At 42.1% G+C, this 18,286-nt stretch overlaps 1 protein-coding gene across 1 annotated transcript in view; it reads right to left on the bottom strand.

Annotated features, from left to right (window-relative positions):
- The window catches only part of SYT14 (synaptotagmin 14), a 153,002-nt gene that overhangs the window by 104,553 nt on the left and 30,163 nt on the right, over positions 1-18,286 (bottom strand). Inside the window, exon 3 of the mRNA XM_084828890.1 lies at positions 1,405-1,569. Within this exon, the coding sequence (XP_084685016.1) occupies positions 1,405-1,569 (165 nt within the window). The remainder of the gene's footprint in view (positions 1-1,404; positions 1,570-18,286) is intronic.

Consider the following 18,286-nt stretch of genomic DNA (forward strand, 5'->3'; position numbering starts at 1 on the left):
ACAGTATTTAGCTGATATTGCATTTGATCTTTGTTATGATGGAATTCTCTGTCATCCTTTGTACATTGTTTTAAAGAATCAATCTGTCTTTGTTTTTCTCCTGCATTGCACCCTTTTTCTGCTATATACTTTTCTTGATCATGATTTAATGGTGTTCTATTTTCTTCTTTACTTACTACACATTTATCATCTTGTGTTGTAGCAATATCATCCGTCCGAAGGCTGTTGATCATGCTTGTTACCTGCTCTGTAACTGAGTCAGCTACTGTATAGCTGACATCTCCAACAGCACTGGTTAGATCATCTACAGCATTACTTAATGTGTCAACCAGAGAAGACATAGAAGGAAGGCTCAGATTTTGTTGAAAATTTTTGAAAAATGCCATGTTTCAATTGTTTATTAATTAATTAATATTTTAGAGGAAGAGATACTCAGTGTTATTTCTTTAGCTTTACTGCACTAAGTCCTATCCTTTAACCTGAGGGAACTGCAGGTTTGGTTATTCTCTGAATTCTTTTATCTTAAAAATATAAAGAGGAGCAAATGTTTTCTACATGAGATCAGAATCAATTATTTTCTTTCTCTTTTTTGAAATATAGTAAAGCTCATTAACTAATCATAACATAAACAGACATTTATAATATTATATGGAAAGTGGTGGGTTTCACCCTATACCTGAAAAAAAAAGTTTAAACATATTTAAATAATATACTATAACTACATGTCCACTGTTACTACAAAACACTAGTTTGTTCAATGGCATACACCCCATATTCTCTCTGCCATTAAGAAACTACAAAGTATGCCTTAGCATGGACTTCATTCTTAACCACAAATGCTACAGCCATGGGCAACAATCTGCACAGAGATAAGCATAGAAGCCCACTAAAATCAATGAGTTTAAGAACTCCTAACTATACTGGATCATGGTCATGGAATGCAATCCAGTTCAATTAAGATGACTGTGTGTGTTTTGCGACTGACCTCAATAAATTGTAGATTGCACTCACTGTAAATAAAAGTCCATCTTACCATTTCTGTGATAAAGAAATATGTAAGAATTTTGCCCCTTATAGTTGTAAAACTACAATTGTTCTTCCTCCCAAGTATCTGCTGCACATAAGTATAAGGACTGTTGTGTAATTATTCTCTTTAATTGTATTTGGGAAAGATAACCCCATTCATTTCTTTCCACTATCTAAAATATTAACCCTTAAACTATATTAAAAGGTCCCCCTAACTACATAATACTGATTAAGCATCATAGATGGATTTACAAAAAAAAATTGGATTTTACAAGATTTTTTTTTTTATTCAAGCCAAAATTTTATTCCTTTTTATGATATTACCCTAGGGGCCTTCTATGTCTTTCAGAATTGTGCACCATTGAATTCGATACTTACAAAGTTTGTCCTGTGAATTTTTTCTGGCTTTGTATCGTGAATTGAGGTCTGGGAAGCCTCCAACATTTTCAAAACACATCTTCTTGTTAATATACAGAAAAAGAATCAACATCAGGATAATGAACAGCCCAACTGCTGACAGAAATCCAACCGCTTCAGGAGATACTAGAAGAAACACAAACAATGACCAGACTGGAAAGCCAACACATTTTATAAAGATCAGTTTATTAGTTCATAACACCCAGCCCCAAACCTGTGTGCAAGTACATAATAGGACATAACAACATGATTTAAAGTAAGAGTAGGCTACCCTCAAGGAAGAACTGAGTAATCCTTCTGTAGAACTTCACATTTTCAGCATAGAAATCCTATTAATATTTGTTGGGGTTCATCCCTGCCCAGACCTGGAACCAAAGGGCTCCTCAGAGGAGGAGCAGGATCCCCCCAGCAGACCCCACACACTGGCAGCGTCTCTGAGAAGTCATCAGACCTCCCTGCCACAGCACTGGAGGTCTCCACACCAGTTGTTTGGGTGCCTGGTCAGCTCTCAGAGCCCCCCTCATCACTCCTAGGGCTATAGAAGCAGAGGAGATGGTGGCCAGACAGCATCTGGGCCAATGTGAAGTGCCAGCTACACGTAAGACTACTTGTAAGGAGGGGGGAAGCACCTGCCCAGATCACGGTCTGGCTGAGAGGCAGATTACTACTGAGAATACCTTTTACTCAGTTGTCTAGGGAAACAACTGCTTCTGTCTAGCACTCCACATATGTAAGAGCATATTGAACTTATTCCTGGCGATCTGTCTTTGGATGAAGAAACATACAGCAATCTTCTTCAGTTCCAATTATACTAAATACCTAGCTAGAAACTAACAGACTAACAGGTATAACTAACTTATACAGTCATTTAGCAATGCCTCAGGAGATATAATTTTTTTTGGTTTCATCTTTAATCACATATAGGTTGTCCTTACTCTGCATAAATACTATATTAATCATACAAAACTCACTGCCTTCTAATTTACCCTGTTCCAAATGGCAACTAGGATCAGGGAAGACAAAGGCTGCATTCAGATGTAATGTCAAAATTTAGCATTACCAAGGTATAACATTACAAGAATGCGCCTCAGACAGCTTTGGGCTCACAAGTTCCCCACCGCCCACTGCCTCCTCTGGCACACTCATGAGATCTAAAGCTTCCCCTTCTGGTTTAGATTAACCACAATTTAGTGTCTTGAATGAACCCTAAACTGTGCTTAATCTTAACAATGGTGAGTTGAAACAAGCCAGCTCCCTGAAGTTGGCTTGATTCTATTTATCATAGTTAAGATTAACCACACTTTATCTGGGTACAGACAACATAGGAAGCTGCAGTTAATCTAAAATGGAAGTCAAAGCTTCCAAACTTTCCTCACAGCTGCAGTGGAGATGTTGGAGGGGGGAGCATGTGAGCCTGAGGATTGCTGTGATTTGTGCTTGAAATGCTAAACTATAATTTAGTGTTATGCCCAAACCAGATGAGGGTTCATGCTATTGACTGGCTACATGTTCCAAGAGCAACCACGTTAAAATTAAACTATTTTAACCCAGCCTAATGTTGATGCCAAATTCAAAGTTCAAGAACGTTCATACACCTTTAAATCTCCCACTGCAGCACATCACCTGCCCATTCTCTCTCGAGCTTTGTCATCCACCTCCACCCCAACCTGCTATAACTAATCAGGGCTCCAGTTGTCCCAGTCAGCAGGTGAAGGCAGTAGGCAATAGGGCTAGGAAGAGGAACAAAGAACCATAGAAAGCTGTCTCATATCAAGTCAGACCATTGGTCCATCTAGCTCAATATTGTCTACACTAACTGGCAGCAGCTCCCCAGGCTTTCAGGCAGGAATCTCTCCCATCCCTACCTGAAGATGCCAGGGATTGAACCTGTGACCTGTTGCATACAAAGCATGTGCCTGTGAGCTATCTCTCACCTGAGCAGGAGGTTAAAATGTACATGAATGTTTTCCAGCTTTGAATCTGGAAAAGTTACAGCCCAGACTTCTCCAACCTGGTGTCCTTTAGATGTGTTGGCCTGCAACCCCCATCATTCCCATCCAGCATGGCAAATGGTCAAGAATACTAGGAGTCAACATCCACAACATCTGGAGGGCACTGGGGTGGGGTAGGCTGCTATAACCTAAGGCTATAAAGGCATTAATATCACCTACCGATTTGAAGAAAAGGTTGACAAAATCTCACCAGGTAGAGTTGATTGAAAACATTATTGGCCAATATCCTCCTAAAGGCCTATCTAGTCCAGCATTCTGTTCTCACAGTTGCCAGCCAGATTCCCATGGGAAGTCCACAAGCAGACATGAGTGCAACAGCACCCACCTGCTTGTGCTTCCCAGCAAATGACATACAGTGCCATACCATCTCTTATACTGGAGATGTATAAGAGATCATGACTAGTAGCCATTGGTAGCCTTATCCTCCATGAATTTGTCTAATCCCCTTTTAAAGCTTTTCTTACCTCCAGTAATAAGAGATGGTATGACGCTGTATATGTCATTTGCTGTTGGTGGCCATCATTACATCTTGTAGTAGTGAATTTCATAGTTTTAAGTATGCATCGTGTGAAGAAGTACTTCCTTTTATCTGTCCTCAGTCTCCCACTGTTCAGCTTCATTGTATGACCCCGGGTTCTAATATTATGGGTATTGTATGACCCCGGGTTCTAATATTGTGGGTATACCATGCAGAGTTTTGTACACCTCTATCATGTATCACCTTTTTTCTAAGCTAAACAGTCCCAGATGTTGCAACCTTTCCTCATAGAGGAGTTGCTCCAGCACCTTGATCCTTTTGGTTGCCCTTTTCCAGGGCAATATCCTTTATGAGGTGCAATGGCCAGGACTGTATATAGTATTCAAAGTGTGGTCACACCATAGATTTGTATAAAAGCATTATGATATTGGCCATTTTATTTTTGTTTCCTAAGTATGCTCAGCATGGAATTTGCCTGTTTGGCAACCACTGCTCATAGGGAGCTTTTCTACACAAGACTGTATCTCCTTTCGGTTTAATCACAGAACTGAGATCCAAGCCCTACATGAGGATTGTTTCCTTTCCTGCTTTTCTGCTACATAACCTCTAGGTGGCAGTGTGGTATTGCATAATAGCATAAATACACAAGAGGAAATTGCGTTTCCTTCCACTTTCACAATTAAATGTCACATTTTCCCTGCTCTAAAAAAGTGCGCTGAAAGTGCTGTTAGACACCGAAGCGAAACAGGAAGGTCATGACATCACCTAAAGAACCCATAAACAACCATGAGTAGGGCATGATGAGTGCACAATAAATGCCTCATGTAGAAAAGCCTGGGGTTGACATTTCATCAACTCCACACCAAGACCCCAAGATTCTGCTCCTGGTCATTGACTGCCAATTCACCACATCAATGTATAAGTGAAATTAAGATTTTTTGCCCCAATGTGCATCATTTTATACTTGCTTACATTGAACCGTATTTGGCATTTTAATGCCTTCTGGAGATATCATTTTGGAGTTCTTCACAATCTCTTTTGTTTAAGCCACCCTAGATAATTACAAGGAAATAATTACAAGGAATTTTTTCTTCCTCTATCACAATAATACCTATGGTCATCCCATGAAACAGATTGGTGGGAGTTTCAGGACAGATAAAAGGAAGTACTCCTTCCCCCAGTGCATAGTTAAACTATCGAATTCCCTGTCTGAAAATGTAGTGATGGCCACTAACTTGGACAGCTTTGAAAGTAGATCAGACCAATTCATGGAGGCTAAGGCTATCAATAACTACTAGTCATGATTTATTTATTATTTATTAGATTTATTAATCGCCCATCTGGCTGGTCACCCAGCCACGCTGGGCGATGTACAAAAATACAACAGTTTAAAACAATAAAATTCCACATTAAAACACCATATTTCTAAAAATACCCTAACCCACCCCAAATGCCTGCCTGAACAACCACGTTTTTAATACATGGTGGAAGCTCATTAAAGAGGGGGCATGGCGGAGTTCCCTAGGGAGGGAGTTCCACAGAGTGGGGGCCACCACAGAGAAGGCTCTCTCCCTTGTCCTCACCAGTCTAGCTGTCCTGGCTGATGGGACAGAGAGAGGCCATCCAAGGCTGATCTTGTTGAGCGGCCTGTCTGGTGTTGCTGGAGGCGCTCTTTAAGATAGGCTGGGCCAGAACTATATAGGGTTTTAAAGGTCAAAACCAACACCTTGAATTTGGCCCAGAAAACAACTCCTTCAGCACTGGAGTGATGTGATCTCGCCGGTGGCTGCCTTTAATCAGGCAAGCCGCCGCGTTCTATACCAGCTACAGCTTCCGAACCATCTTCAAGGGTAACCCCACGTAGAGCACATTACAGTAGTCTAAACGAGAGGAGACCAGGGCTTGTACTACCAATGGGAGCAGATGGTCGGGAAGGTAGGGGCGCAGCCACTGTATCAGATGGAGTTGGTACAGCGCTGTCTGGCTCACAGCTGACACCTGAGCCTCCATGGACAGCTGGGAGTCTAAAATGACCCCCAAGCTGCGGACCTGGTCTTTCAAGGGTGGCCGTACCCCATTCAACACCAGGTCAACATCCCTCAACCTCCTCTTGTCTCCCACCAAAAGTACCTCAGTCTTGTCAGGGTTCAGCTTCAGCTTATTCCTCCCCATCTAGCCACTCCCCATCTCCAGACAGTTGGACAGGGATTCTATGGCCAACCTTGATGAAGATTTGAACGAGACGTAGAGCTGCGTGTCATCCACATATTGATGACACTGCACCCCAAACCTCCTGATGATAGCCTCCAGCAGCTTCACATAGATGTTAAATAGCATCAGGGAGAGTGAGCGGCCACAGCCACAAGTGAGCGGCCACGGGTCTGAAACCTCCTCTCCCAGTGCTACCCTCTGGTACCTGCTGGAGAAGAAAGACTGGAACCACCGTAATATGGTGTCTCCAATGCCGAACCCCTCCAGGCGGTCCAGGAGGATACCGCAGTCAATGGTATCAAAAGCCACTGAGAGGTCGAGGAGAACAAGTAAGGAGCATTCGCCCCTATCCAGAGCCCTCCTTATATCATCCACCAAGGCGACCAAGGCCGTTTCTGTCCCATGCCCAGGCCTGAAGCCCATCTGAAATGGATCTAGATGGCTGTATGTTATGTCCAGTACAGAGGCAATATGGCTTTCAATACCAGTGGCTGAGACAAGTGGGAGAGTGCTATTACATTCATGTCCTGCTTGTGGGCTTCACATTAGGGCATCTGGTTGGCCACTGTGGAAACAGAATGCTGTACAACATTGGCCTTTGGTCTGATCCAGCACAGACCTTCTTATATTCTTATGCAATTCTTCATTCCCCCTGCCCCCATTCACCAACTGACTGCAATGCCTCTGTAGAGAAACCCTCAAATTAAAAAAAAAAATCCTATCTGAGTAGAGCTGAAACACAACAGAACAATTGAACCCACACCCCTCTAATTATAATAGGATACATGGGATGCAAAGTAGAACAAATTAGGAGGCAAACTGTATGTATTTTTATGCCTACTGGAGTCAATTGCAACCCCAAATGCTTAAATGTATTACTGGTTATTTTGATTAATTTGTGCTTAAAAGGCAGGTGATTAATCATTAAACATTCTTTAATTGGTGGATAGCCCTAGTTATGCCTTTTATAAGTATGTAAAAGTGTGGTGTTTATCACAACTATGAATCTACAATAATCACTGATATCATGTAAAACACTCAATTTAAGATTAAACCAAGACGCAAACAACTTGTTTTCAAAGCATAAAAATAAGTGTTATTCTCTGTGAAGTCCTTTGCAGACGCATTATATCCAAGGACATTTTGTGAGGTTAAGAGAACACAGTAACTAATACCTTACTAAAGAATGAAACTTTAGCTTCAGCTAGACTAGTTAATTATTTATCTACTTTAACACCACATGCAAGTCTTTGGAAATTATCTGTCTTGTATCAATTTGCATACATGAATCCATCTTTAGGACTATAAACAGCCAGAACATAGCATCTGAAGAAGACATGACTTTACTCTGATAGCTTTATTGATCTATAACTCAGGGTGCTTCCAGATGGAATGCCCTAGCACTACCAGCGAAAAGGCATTGTGCCTCTATTCCATCTTTTCCTCCTTAATGGATTTTTTTGTGGTAAAAAAAAGATAGAAAAAAACAGTGGGAAAGCACAGGAAGGTTACAAATAGAATACACCAACATCTAGACCCACTCCACCCACAATAAAATTCTATGTTTGAGGCTGGGTGATTGCAGGATAAAAGCCTTGTCTGGAAGCTCCCTCAAGAAGAAAAAGCAGCATTTCTATTACCCTATGAAGTGTACATACACTATAGAATATTGTGCTATATATACACTCTTCCGCAAAACATTAAGCATTTAACTTCTCATAAATGAAATTGTAAGCAACATTAGTTCATGAACAGAAAGTAATAATAACCCCTCATTAAATTCAAGGAATTTATCACGATTATACAGCGGATGCATTCCATTCAAAAAATATCTAAATTTATATCCTAATTAATGACCCAAGAGAACATTGCTTCCTAAAAAGTATTAAAATATATGTAGGACACATTTCATAATATGACTATCAAATTCTTGGATTTCTAAAAATGAGATTGGGCACTTTTACTCAACATACTTAATGCATACTGATAAACAATTTGTGTTCTATCTAGTGAATCTAAATAATCCAAGGCATATTACTCTCTATTCATCAAAGAATAACAGGTGAAAGAAGTACACTGAAATTAATAGCATAATACATTGTCAAATGAAAGCACTAATACCCAACCATACCAATACTACAAATGAATCCACATGAATCTATACAAACAAAGGCAATATTTGGGAACTTACTAAATTTCACTTTCTTAAAACTTTATTTTGCAAAATTAAAAATAAAACAAACCCTTTTAGAGTAGTTTTTATGCCAGAAAATCTGTATACACTTTATATTTAAAATTATTTTTATTATCGCTTTTCAAAAGCAAATTCAACTACACTGGGCTATTGTCTTTTATAGACAGAAGCATTATTAATGACACTATTAAGCCAAAACAATTACCTATAATTATAAGAAAACATTTGGAAACTTTTTTCTTTACTTACATAAAGTGTTGACTGTTCAATTGCCCAATGGTGTATGAAACCATATATTTATCTCACTGCATGTCAATGATAACTTAATTATTAATGTTGTCAATGCAATTGTATCTGCCTTGCGTACAAACTAAAGTAGTACAGACTCTTTCTGAAAACCATGATGGACAATGAATGTATTCACATTTTAAAAATAATTAAATATGAAACATTGTAGCATTTTTATTATATTTAAATTCTGGGGGAGGGGCAGAAATTGGTTTAAAATATATAAGAATAAATTCTACATAACTAAGGGCACAATCCTATGAGGATAGTTGGCTGCCTCCGACCTCAGAGGCAACTATCCAATGCAGGGCAGGTGGAGCGTGGAGGGGATCTTCTCCTCTGCGCTCTGGGTCTGGCCACCCTTCATTTATGGCTAGACAGCTGATTTCGGCTGTCTAGCTGGAGCAACTCAGAGCAGGGCAGGGGGAGGCTGGATAGCACAGAGGAAGCGTCGTACCGGCGCTTCTGCCATCCCCGCCCTTGGGAATGCCCCATTTTCCCCTGCTCCACGCTGCTCTTCCAAGTGTGAAGCCAGGGATGAACCATGCCACCTACGAGGAGGCAGGGGAAGGGGTGGGGAGGCGGTTTTCTGGCTCTGAGATTGGTTCCCAAACACTGAAAAATCCTATGGCTGTCTAGCCGCTGTCTAGTGACCATAGGCTTGTGCCCTAAACCACTATACTATTCTATTAATAGTAGAATAACTTCTATACAAATAGTAGAATAAATTCTATACTATTCCATTAATAGTAGAATAAATTCTACTGTTGTGAAATATGCATTTATTTCATAATAGTATAAATGTCTAAAGTTTAAAATAGGCATCCTAGAAAGCTGTGAATTTTAAAACTGCTTCTAAAAATTCCCATTTGTCAAAACAGTATAAACCAGCCTTTGCTGCGTTTACCCATGCGTCTCTTCCTTCTTTCATTCTCTACCATTTGCTATCTGTCCCTAAAATATTGTCACTGCCACCTGCAATCCCACACTTTCATCCTGCCTGGATGCCTGCCCCAGCTGGAGAAACACAGTCACTGTGTTTGCTGCATGTGTAGCTTTGTATTGGCTTTCTTGGCTTAATGGGCCACTAACCTTTTAAGACAGAGAGAACCATTACTTGCCAGAATGCTATCCCATTTGCCAGCCCCAGTGTTAAACCAGTAGCACAGGCATCTTGGGCCGTGTTTCCACAACAATGGAAGGAGAAGCTAATGGAGGAGTACTGGATTTCTAAACAGGAAACAGCTTTGCTGCAATTTGATCCATGCACAGCTCCATGAGGGAGCAGTAAAATTGCTTCACAGAACATACTTCCTGGTGGGGGTGGGGTTCAAGCCAACATCATCTGACTGGTAGGGGCTGCCCAACCAATAAGAGAGGCTTCCCCCCACCCCTTTTCTCTTTTCCCCTGAAAGTCCAGATGCACCTGCATTTCAGGTAAAAGTCTCACTGAGCACAATGGGAGTTACTTCCGAGTAACCACACATATGCATGTGCTGGGAAAGGGGGGGGGAGAACACAAAGATGGAAACCAGCCCCCATTTTAACCCACAGGATCTCTACAACAAAGGGTGGAAATTGTTTCTTCCTAAGTCAATAAACCAAACAAAGGAGAATCGGAGCCTCGATATCGTGCTTTACCGTACTTAAGGCTTTAAACTGTGCCATGTCAATTGAGGGGGATCTCTGTAAGTTCTGTGGGCATTCAGAGGGCAAGCCTCATTCAGAACAATGGGAGTTACTTCTGAGGACACACTGATGGGTTTGTGCAGGGATGGGAAACACACAGAAAACACCCCTTGACCAGGGTCATGGTGAAAGGCACACCACTGGGCGGGGCTAGTGTACCTGAGGTCAATGCGGGGGCTGGGACACACAACAACTATACCGAGGAGAACCCGACTTAAGGAAAAGAATTGGACTTTAACCAGTCTCAGAAAATCCGTTTTTCCCGTGATAAGCTCTAGGGTGGCTGCTGGATGGCCATGGTGTCATGTATCCCTAACGACTTCCACTTGCAGGCAGTTCAGAGTAAATCACTGATGGAAACAGGCCCCTGGATAGCACTGACACTGTGGCACAGGAAAGACAACAATAGTGGCAAGAAGTTGAGGAAAGAACATGTTCTTGGAGCTAATAATACTTACTCCAGGCAGGCAGACAAATAGCACTCTACATTATAGTTGGGCAAGTTTCCCACCATGTGCCTCTGACTGACTAGGAAATAAACAGATTTATTTCTGAAAAGTCAGAAATAATTTGGTTTATTTCCTGACTCAATCCAAGGCTTAGTAAATAACCACCTCCCCACTAGCCCTCCTCAATCCTCAGAGCACCTTCCCTCTTAGCCCCTCCCCCATTTCTTCAAACAGCCTCCTCCCCTTCCTCTTAAGGCCTTATCCTGGCTGAGTAGTGCTGATGGGAGCAGTGATGGTATGCACAGGGAGAGGGAAAGAGGGAGACCTCCCACTGCTCCATACAAAAAAATGAAGTTTTTAATTATTAGTGCCTGCTTTCGAGTACAAACAATTAGTACTGCTCACCACATCATCATCATAAGAACATAAGAAGAGCCATGCTGGACCAAGAGTCCATCTAGGTCCAGCATTCTGGTCACACAGTGGCCAACCAGCTGTTGACCAGGAAACCCACAAGCAGAGCACAAGTGCAACAGAACCCTCCCACCCATGCTCCCCAGCAAGTGGTGTACATAGGCACACTGCCTCTGATACTGGAGGTAGCACATGGCCATCAGGACTAGTAGCCATTGATAGCCTTCTCCTCCAGGAACTTGTCCAACCCCCTTTTAAAGCCGTCGAAGTTGGTGGCCATCACTACATCTTGTGGTAGCGAATTCCATAGTTTAACTATGCGCTGTGTGAAGAAATGCTTCCTTTTATCTGTCCTGAATCTCCCACCAATCAGCTTCACAGGATGACCTTGGGTTCTAGTATTATGTGAGAGGGAGAAAAAACTCACCATTTTTTCATCATCATCATCATCATCATCATCTTAGAAAGCACCTAAAAAATTTTAAGTGCTGTACAGATATTAAATATAATGCAGTCCCTGCTCACAATCTAATAGACATGATACAAAAGGAAAAGGGAAATTAGTTCTGAGATAGCATGTGAGATTTATAAGATGACCGTCCGATGAACCCCAAAAGATTATACTCTGGAATCAGCCAATGTATACACACAGCTGTAAAGTACTTGTATTTGCTTTCCTCACTCAGGCTCAGGCATTTAGGGAAAATTATCTCTTGAAGATACCTTACATACAAATGTCAAGGGCATCTTTCGAATTATTCATAGTACTGTTAGACCACAATTTTCATGTCTTTTGACACATTTCATAAATTAGCCATTAGATGGCACTATAGGTCAACTAGACAACCCTACAAGACTTTATTTCAGTTTCCACTAAATTAGTATCTCAGATGTTCACTTTGACAATACAAATATTGGGCAGGATCCAGCTAATTTTAAGCACTTGTAGAGCCTATTCATTCCAAAGGGAGAGATTTAAGTACGTAACTCCCACTGAAATCAACAGGCCTTTAAGGCTACAATCCTACACACACAAAACAAAGTACGAACGCTGACCTAAGAAAAGGTCCCAAATCCATATTAGTCTAATACCTTTATTAGGCCAATCAAAAGATCACAAAAATGTGCACGCTTTCAAGTACTCTTCATCAGGAAAGGTGTTACAAAAAGCAGGTTTGGCAGAAGGAGGGGGAATGGGGAGGAAAAAAACCTGACTTGATGGTCATAGGGTGTTTCTACATTAAGCACCTCCCCCCCCCTGCAAAAATCCACTTCCTTTCCAGAGCTTCTTGCTTTTGGTTTCTTTGTGGGATTAGGAAGGGCTCCCTTACGCGGCAGACATGTGGTTTGAACTGAGGGAATGCCTTCCTCCCTCCCTGGCATGTGTGCCAAGGAACGTGGGGGGGGGGGTGTCTTGTTTTCGTAGTTTAACTTCTGCTGTACTCTTTTCTCACAGCCCCCAGGAAACCTCTGACTTACTTCTGAGTAGACATAAAATGTAAGATTGTGCCTAAGTCTGCAACTATCAGCACACTTACGTGGGAGTAAACACTACTGAACGCAATGGGACTTACTTCTGAGTAGACATAAAATCGCCTTGTAAGTCTGCAACCCTGGGCACACTTACTTGGGAGTAAGCCCCACTGAACTGAATGGGGTGCTCTGAATCAACGGAGCACCCCAATCAACATGTTGCTTCTGAGCTTCGTGGGGTGGGGGATCAGATGTGTCTCCCTTCGTTGCAGGGAGGCATTTTACCCTCTTCTCCTTCCAACTGAGAAATGTGCTCAAGCATTTACATGGCAGACACCTGGGAATCGAGGAAAGTCCTTCCACAGCAAGACTTGAGCGGAGGCAGGAGTTGCAATTGGCAGGCGATTCTTGCCCTTGCACCTGTCAAATCTGCTCCTGCACGCCCCACTCCCATCCTCAGTGCCTTCATCATCCTCACACACACCCCGCAACTGAAAACAAACGCCCACAGCAGGCAGACACAACGGTTTCTCCTGCTATTGGAGAACGTCATGGGGAGGTCATGGCACTCCTGATCCATGGGCTGGAAAAAATACCACATTTATTGCGTTTGGGGAAAATATGGGATAGGCTAGGGGAAATTGCGGGAGATACCCTGGAGGGTAACGGCGTCATCTAAAGAGCCCGCAAACTTCCATGACAGAGCCATCTCAATAGCAGGATAAAAGCTCCATGGGATGAACCCCATAGTGTCTAATGTTCAAGGTGAAGTGGGGACAAGGTGCCTGCAGATATTCAGGCTGGGCTCTGCAGGTTATGTGATGATTACAAGGTTGGACCTGGAGCTGCTCCTCTGCTAGCTGAGAACAAGAAAGGGGAAAATGTTGGATCCCACATTTTGGAAATATAAAATCCTGTGGTTACTCAAATGAGGCCCCCTTTTACCAGTGGATCACAGAGAGGAACTAGGCAGTTTTTATATTAAGCAAGCTGGAGATAATTTCAGATGCTGTCCTAGGTATTACACTAATGTGGATTTTGGCATCCTATACACAGTTACCTGGGAGTAAGTCCTATTGAATGCAACGGGACTTACTTTTGAGAAGATATGTATCGGTTTGAACTGCACAGTGCTTAATTATAGGTGGATCAAGCTCATACTTTCCTGTATTGTGCATATAAACACAATGTTAGATTGTGTGTATATTCACAATGTATCATACACCTACACTCCATTTATTTTAGTGAGGTGTGCACATAACTGTGATTTGAATCGATGATGTCTAAATCATGGTTCAAGTATCACCGAATTTAAGTAAAGTAACTATTAGCAGTAGATGATCATTGATTACATCCAACATAAATCTGTCTGTTTATCAAAACATTGGGTTTGGTGTCCTTCCACCAGAGGAACAGACAATGCTGGTGGATCAAATTTCCCCTCTTCCCTGCAGGACCCCTCCACATGACCCCCAAATCTGTTCCAGGGGGTTGGGGGATCCTTTGGACCAGATTTGGGGGGCATAACGGGGAGGAGAGGAAAGGAAACCGAGAAGAATTGTATAACATTGGATTTAGCTCATTCAAGTAAAAACGACAAAAACATATAGCTATGTTGCAATGAAAATATCTAACAAAACATTTAGTTGCTGCTCTAGGGAACTGAGAACTCTAAAGAACAGACATACACATATTAAGCAGGATCCTTTGTATCAGTCATTTCTAACATATTAGTCTGATATGTTCTAGATTACATATAGCCCCATTCATAACTCAGGGCTAATTTATATACTACCAAGCATTACAGTGTGGGAGAAGTTCCACGTAGCTGAGTCACACACCACACGTGTAGCATCTATTTCTAGGAACCACATGGGATAGTTAGAACACATGATTACTCCCACAATGTTAAAGCTAGCACCACAATGTTAGAGCTAGTGTGAGGAATAACCACATTATCCACTGATTTTGCAAGGCTCCTGTAAATAAACAGTACCAGTGTGTAATGGGAAGTCATAATGCATAAGCCATTCTCATATCAATTCAGAATGCTAAGACAGAAATCAGACTTTGGCATACATCAGTTAACCTACCACAGTTAATCCATCCACTGAAGTCAATGGTGCTAAACCTAGGCTAAATCCAAATACTTCAGTGTCTCTGGATTATGGGTCAAGTTGAGTGTCTCATAAGCAAAGATCAGGACAGATCTAGATGCATCATGACAACTGTGTCGATAAAACAAATTTTAAGTTTCATAAAAAGAGCCAGCTAATTTAAGCAAGTGAGTCACACCACAAAGAATAACAGGCTTAAAAGGGATCCCCCAGGTGAGATACTATAACTATGTATTCCTTGAAAACCTCCAATGAAGAAGTTTCCATGGCTACTCTAAATAGCTTTTCCCCACTGCAAAACCCTTTTAATATGAAATTAAACTTTGGGAAGGTCAATACTTTTCAAAAACGTTACCTTCAAAATGTTCTGAAGCACTAAATATTTTAGGATTGTATGCAATGGTGTCTGTCCACCAATGGAACAGCATCCATCAGTGGAACAGATTCTACCTCCCCCTTGTAGCCTCCTGTCCCCACCCTGAAAATTGCTGAGCAGATCTGGGGCAGAGTGCAGTGGGGGAAAGAGGAAATGAAAGTTCCACTGTGGGAGTTCCACTGTTCACTCATGCAATATTGGATTTTACCCATAGTTATTTATAACATTATTAAAGTCCCAATTCCTAGTTTATTATAAAAGGTAAAGGTAAAGGTGTCCCCAACCAGTCGTGTCCGACTCTAGGGTGTGGTGCTCATCCCCGTTTCTAAGCCGAAGAGCCAGCGCTGTCCGAAGACGCTTCCATGGTCATGTGGCCGGCATGACTGAACACCGAGGTGCACGGAACGCTGTTACCTTTCCCGCCGAGGCGGTACCTATTTATCTACTTGCAATTTCTTGCTTTCGAACTGCTACGTTGGCAGGAGCTGGGACTGAAGACGGGAGCTCACTCCGTCACGCAGCACTCGGGTCTCGAACTGCTGACCTGCCGACCTTCCAGTCTGCAGTTCAGCGTCTTAACCACTAAGCCACCGCGGCCCTCTTATATTTATTATAATTACATCCAAAAATACATTATCTAACTTCCTTAATACTACATAATTTTGGTTTCCACAGGAAGATTATTACCTTTAGTTTAAAACTAAGGGACGTTAGTCATCTTTAGTATTTTCATATATATGAACCACAAAATAGTACAAGTTAATTACTTTGCTTATTTTTTTCTTTTGAGACATGTTACCTATGTCAAAGGTGCTTGTCATGTTCTCTACCATCCTTCACACTCTCATGTGCTCTAACTACAACCAGCAGAAGTTCTATAAACTAGATAAAATGGGGAGGGGGAAGAAATTGAATTACTTTCTTCACTTCAAATGCCATACGTCTTAACCATGATGTACAGAAAAATAATTATTCTATGTAATATGAACCTTGATTCCATCAACATAGGAACATAGGAAGTTGCCTTATACTCAGTCAGACCATTGGTCCATCTAGCCCAGTATTATTGACACTGACTGGCAGGAGCTTTCCAAAGTTTCAGGCAAGAATTTTTCCAGCCCTACCTGGAGATGATACTCAGGACTGTGTGCAAAAGCATACGGCTCTACTGCTGAGCCACCTAAGGCACACTTGACAAAAATATAATAAACATTGTGAGATATCTATTAAATTAGTATATGATAAAATGGTGGGGTACAAACTGGTAACACAATTCAATAAAAAGAAATCAGGAGTTCATATTCTTTTAAATGATTAAGATGAGTAGTCTTATGTAAACATAAAAGAAGCAAGTAACAGCACAATCCTATGTCTATTCAGAAGCAAGCTCAATTGAGTCCAATGGGGCTCATACCCAGGTAAGTAGATACAAGATTGCCTCTGAAAAGCCTTAACTTGCATCGCAATCCTATGCATTCAAAAGTAATGGTGCGAATCCTATGCCTTTTTAGACAAAAAAAGCTCCTACAACTTCCAGCATTCCTCCGCCAGCCATGCTAGCCGGGGAATGCTCAGAGTTGTACGTCTTTTTTCTGTCTAAACATGCATAGATTGTGCCCTAAGTCTCACAGTTCAGTGGGTCTTACTCCCAGGTAAGTGAAAGCAGGATTGCAGCCACACAGCACAATTCCATACATACCTACTCAGAATTAAACCCCACTGACTTCAATGGAATGTACTCCCAGGTAGTTGTGTGTATGACTGCAGCTTTCATCATCTTCCCCAATATGTATCTCTTGGAACTACCATGAATAAGTTATTTTTCTATTAATGTGGAATTTTCTGATTAGTTCCCCCATTTGTGTGATTGCACGTTGCAGTATACACCAACTACACTTTCCCATTTTCATATTATAGTGAGAATCTTCCAGACCTAATCCCTTCTGTAAGACACAACTATTGAAAATATCACTTCCCTGAAGGGCCTACAAGTAGGGATGTACGAAAGTTCCGCCACAGATCTCGGGGAGGCTGAATGCCAGCGCATTTGGCCCCCCGAAATCGGTGGCGGAACGGCCTGCCCCCCCTGCCCCCCACGGGACGGGACTTACCTTGGGCGGATCTTCCTGGAGGCGGCAGCGGTTCAGCGGCAGTGGCTGGTCTTCTGACCGGCTGCCGCCACTGCCATTTCCAGGTTAAAACAAAAACAAAAACAAAAAAACATGATAGGCTATGTAAAGATTTATGTAGCCTATCACGGCTAGATTTTAAAAAAAACACCGTGATAGGCTACGTAAATCTTTACATAGCCTATCACGGCTGACTTAAAAAAACAAAAAACAAACACGTGTGTATGCAAATGCCCGCCGCCATTTGCGTTCTTTATTTTGGCATGTCTTAGTCTACGTAAACATTTATGTAGACTAAGACAGCAAAAATAAGGGGAACGCAAATAGCGTAGCGTCCCCTTATTTTCGCCGTCTTAGTCTACGTAAATGTTTATGTAGACTAAGACGTGCCAAAATAAAGAACGCAAATGGCGGCGGCCATGGCCGCCGCCATTTGCATACGCGCTTTTTTTTTTGTTTTAAATCAGCCATGATAGGCTACGTAAACATTTACGTAGCCTATCACGGCTGACTGCAGGGACGCAAACGGCGATGGCTACGGCGTCCCTGCTAGCCAGCGCCCGGATGTCCGGCTGCTGGCGGCTCCACAGAATCGCTGCGGAGCAGAGCCTGCCAGCCAGGATTCCGGGGGGGAGGAATGGAGTGCCTCCCCCCCCAGCCAGGATTCCGGGGGGAGGGACGGAACGCCTCCCCCCACCATCAACATAATCCGGGGAAAGGTAAGTCACTTTCGTACATCCCTACCTACAAGTTCCTTAATGAGAAGAGGTTCAAGAAAAGGTTTTGTTGTGATCTGTGAAGTGTTGCTTATTCAATCAGCCCATAACTTCTATAATTATCTTTAACCATGTTGAAATAAATGTTTTAAATAAATATGATTGTTCCAAGACTCTGTTATTGTTATGGCAGGGACAACTGTGGCTCTCCAGATGTTTTGGCCCACAACTCACATCAGCCCAAGCCAGCATGGCCAATGATGAGGGATCATGGGAGTTGTGGGCAAAAACATCTGG

This window comes from Heloderma suspectum, chromosome 1 (genome assembly GCF_057233095.1).
Source record: "Heloderma suspectum isolate Gila_16-S chromosome 1, 16-S_ref, whole genome shotgun sequence".
NCBI lineage: Eukaryota > Metazoa > Chordata > Lepidosauria > Squamata > Helodermatidae > Heloderma > Heloderma suspectum.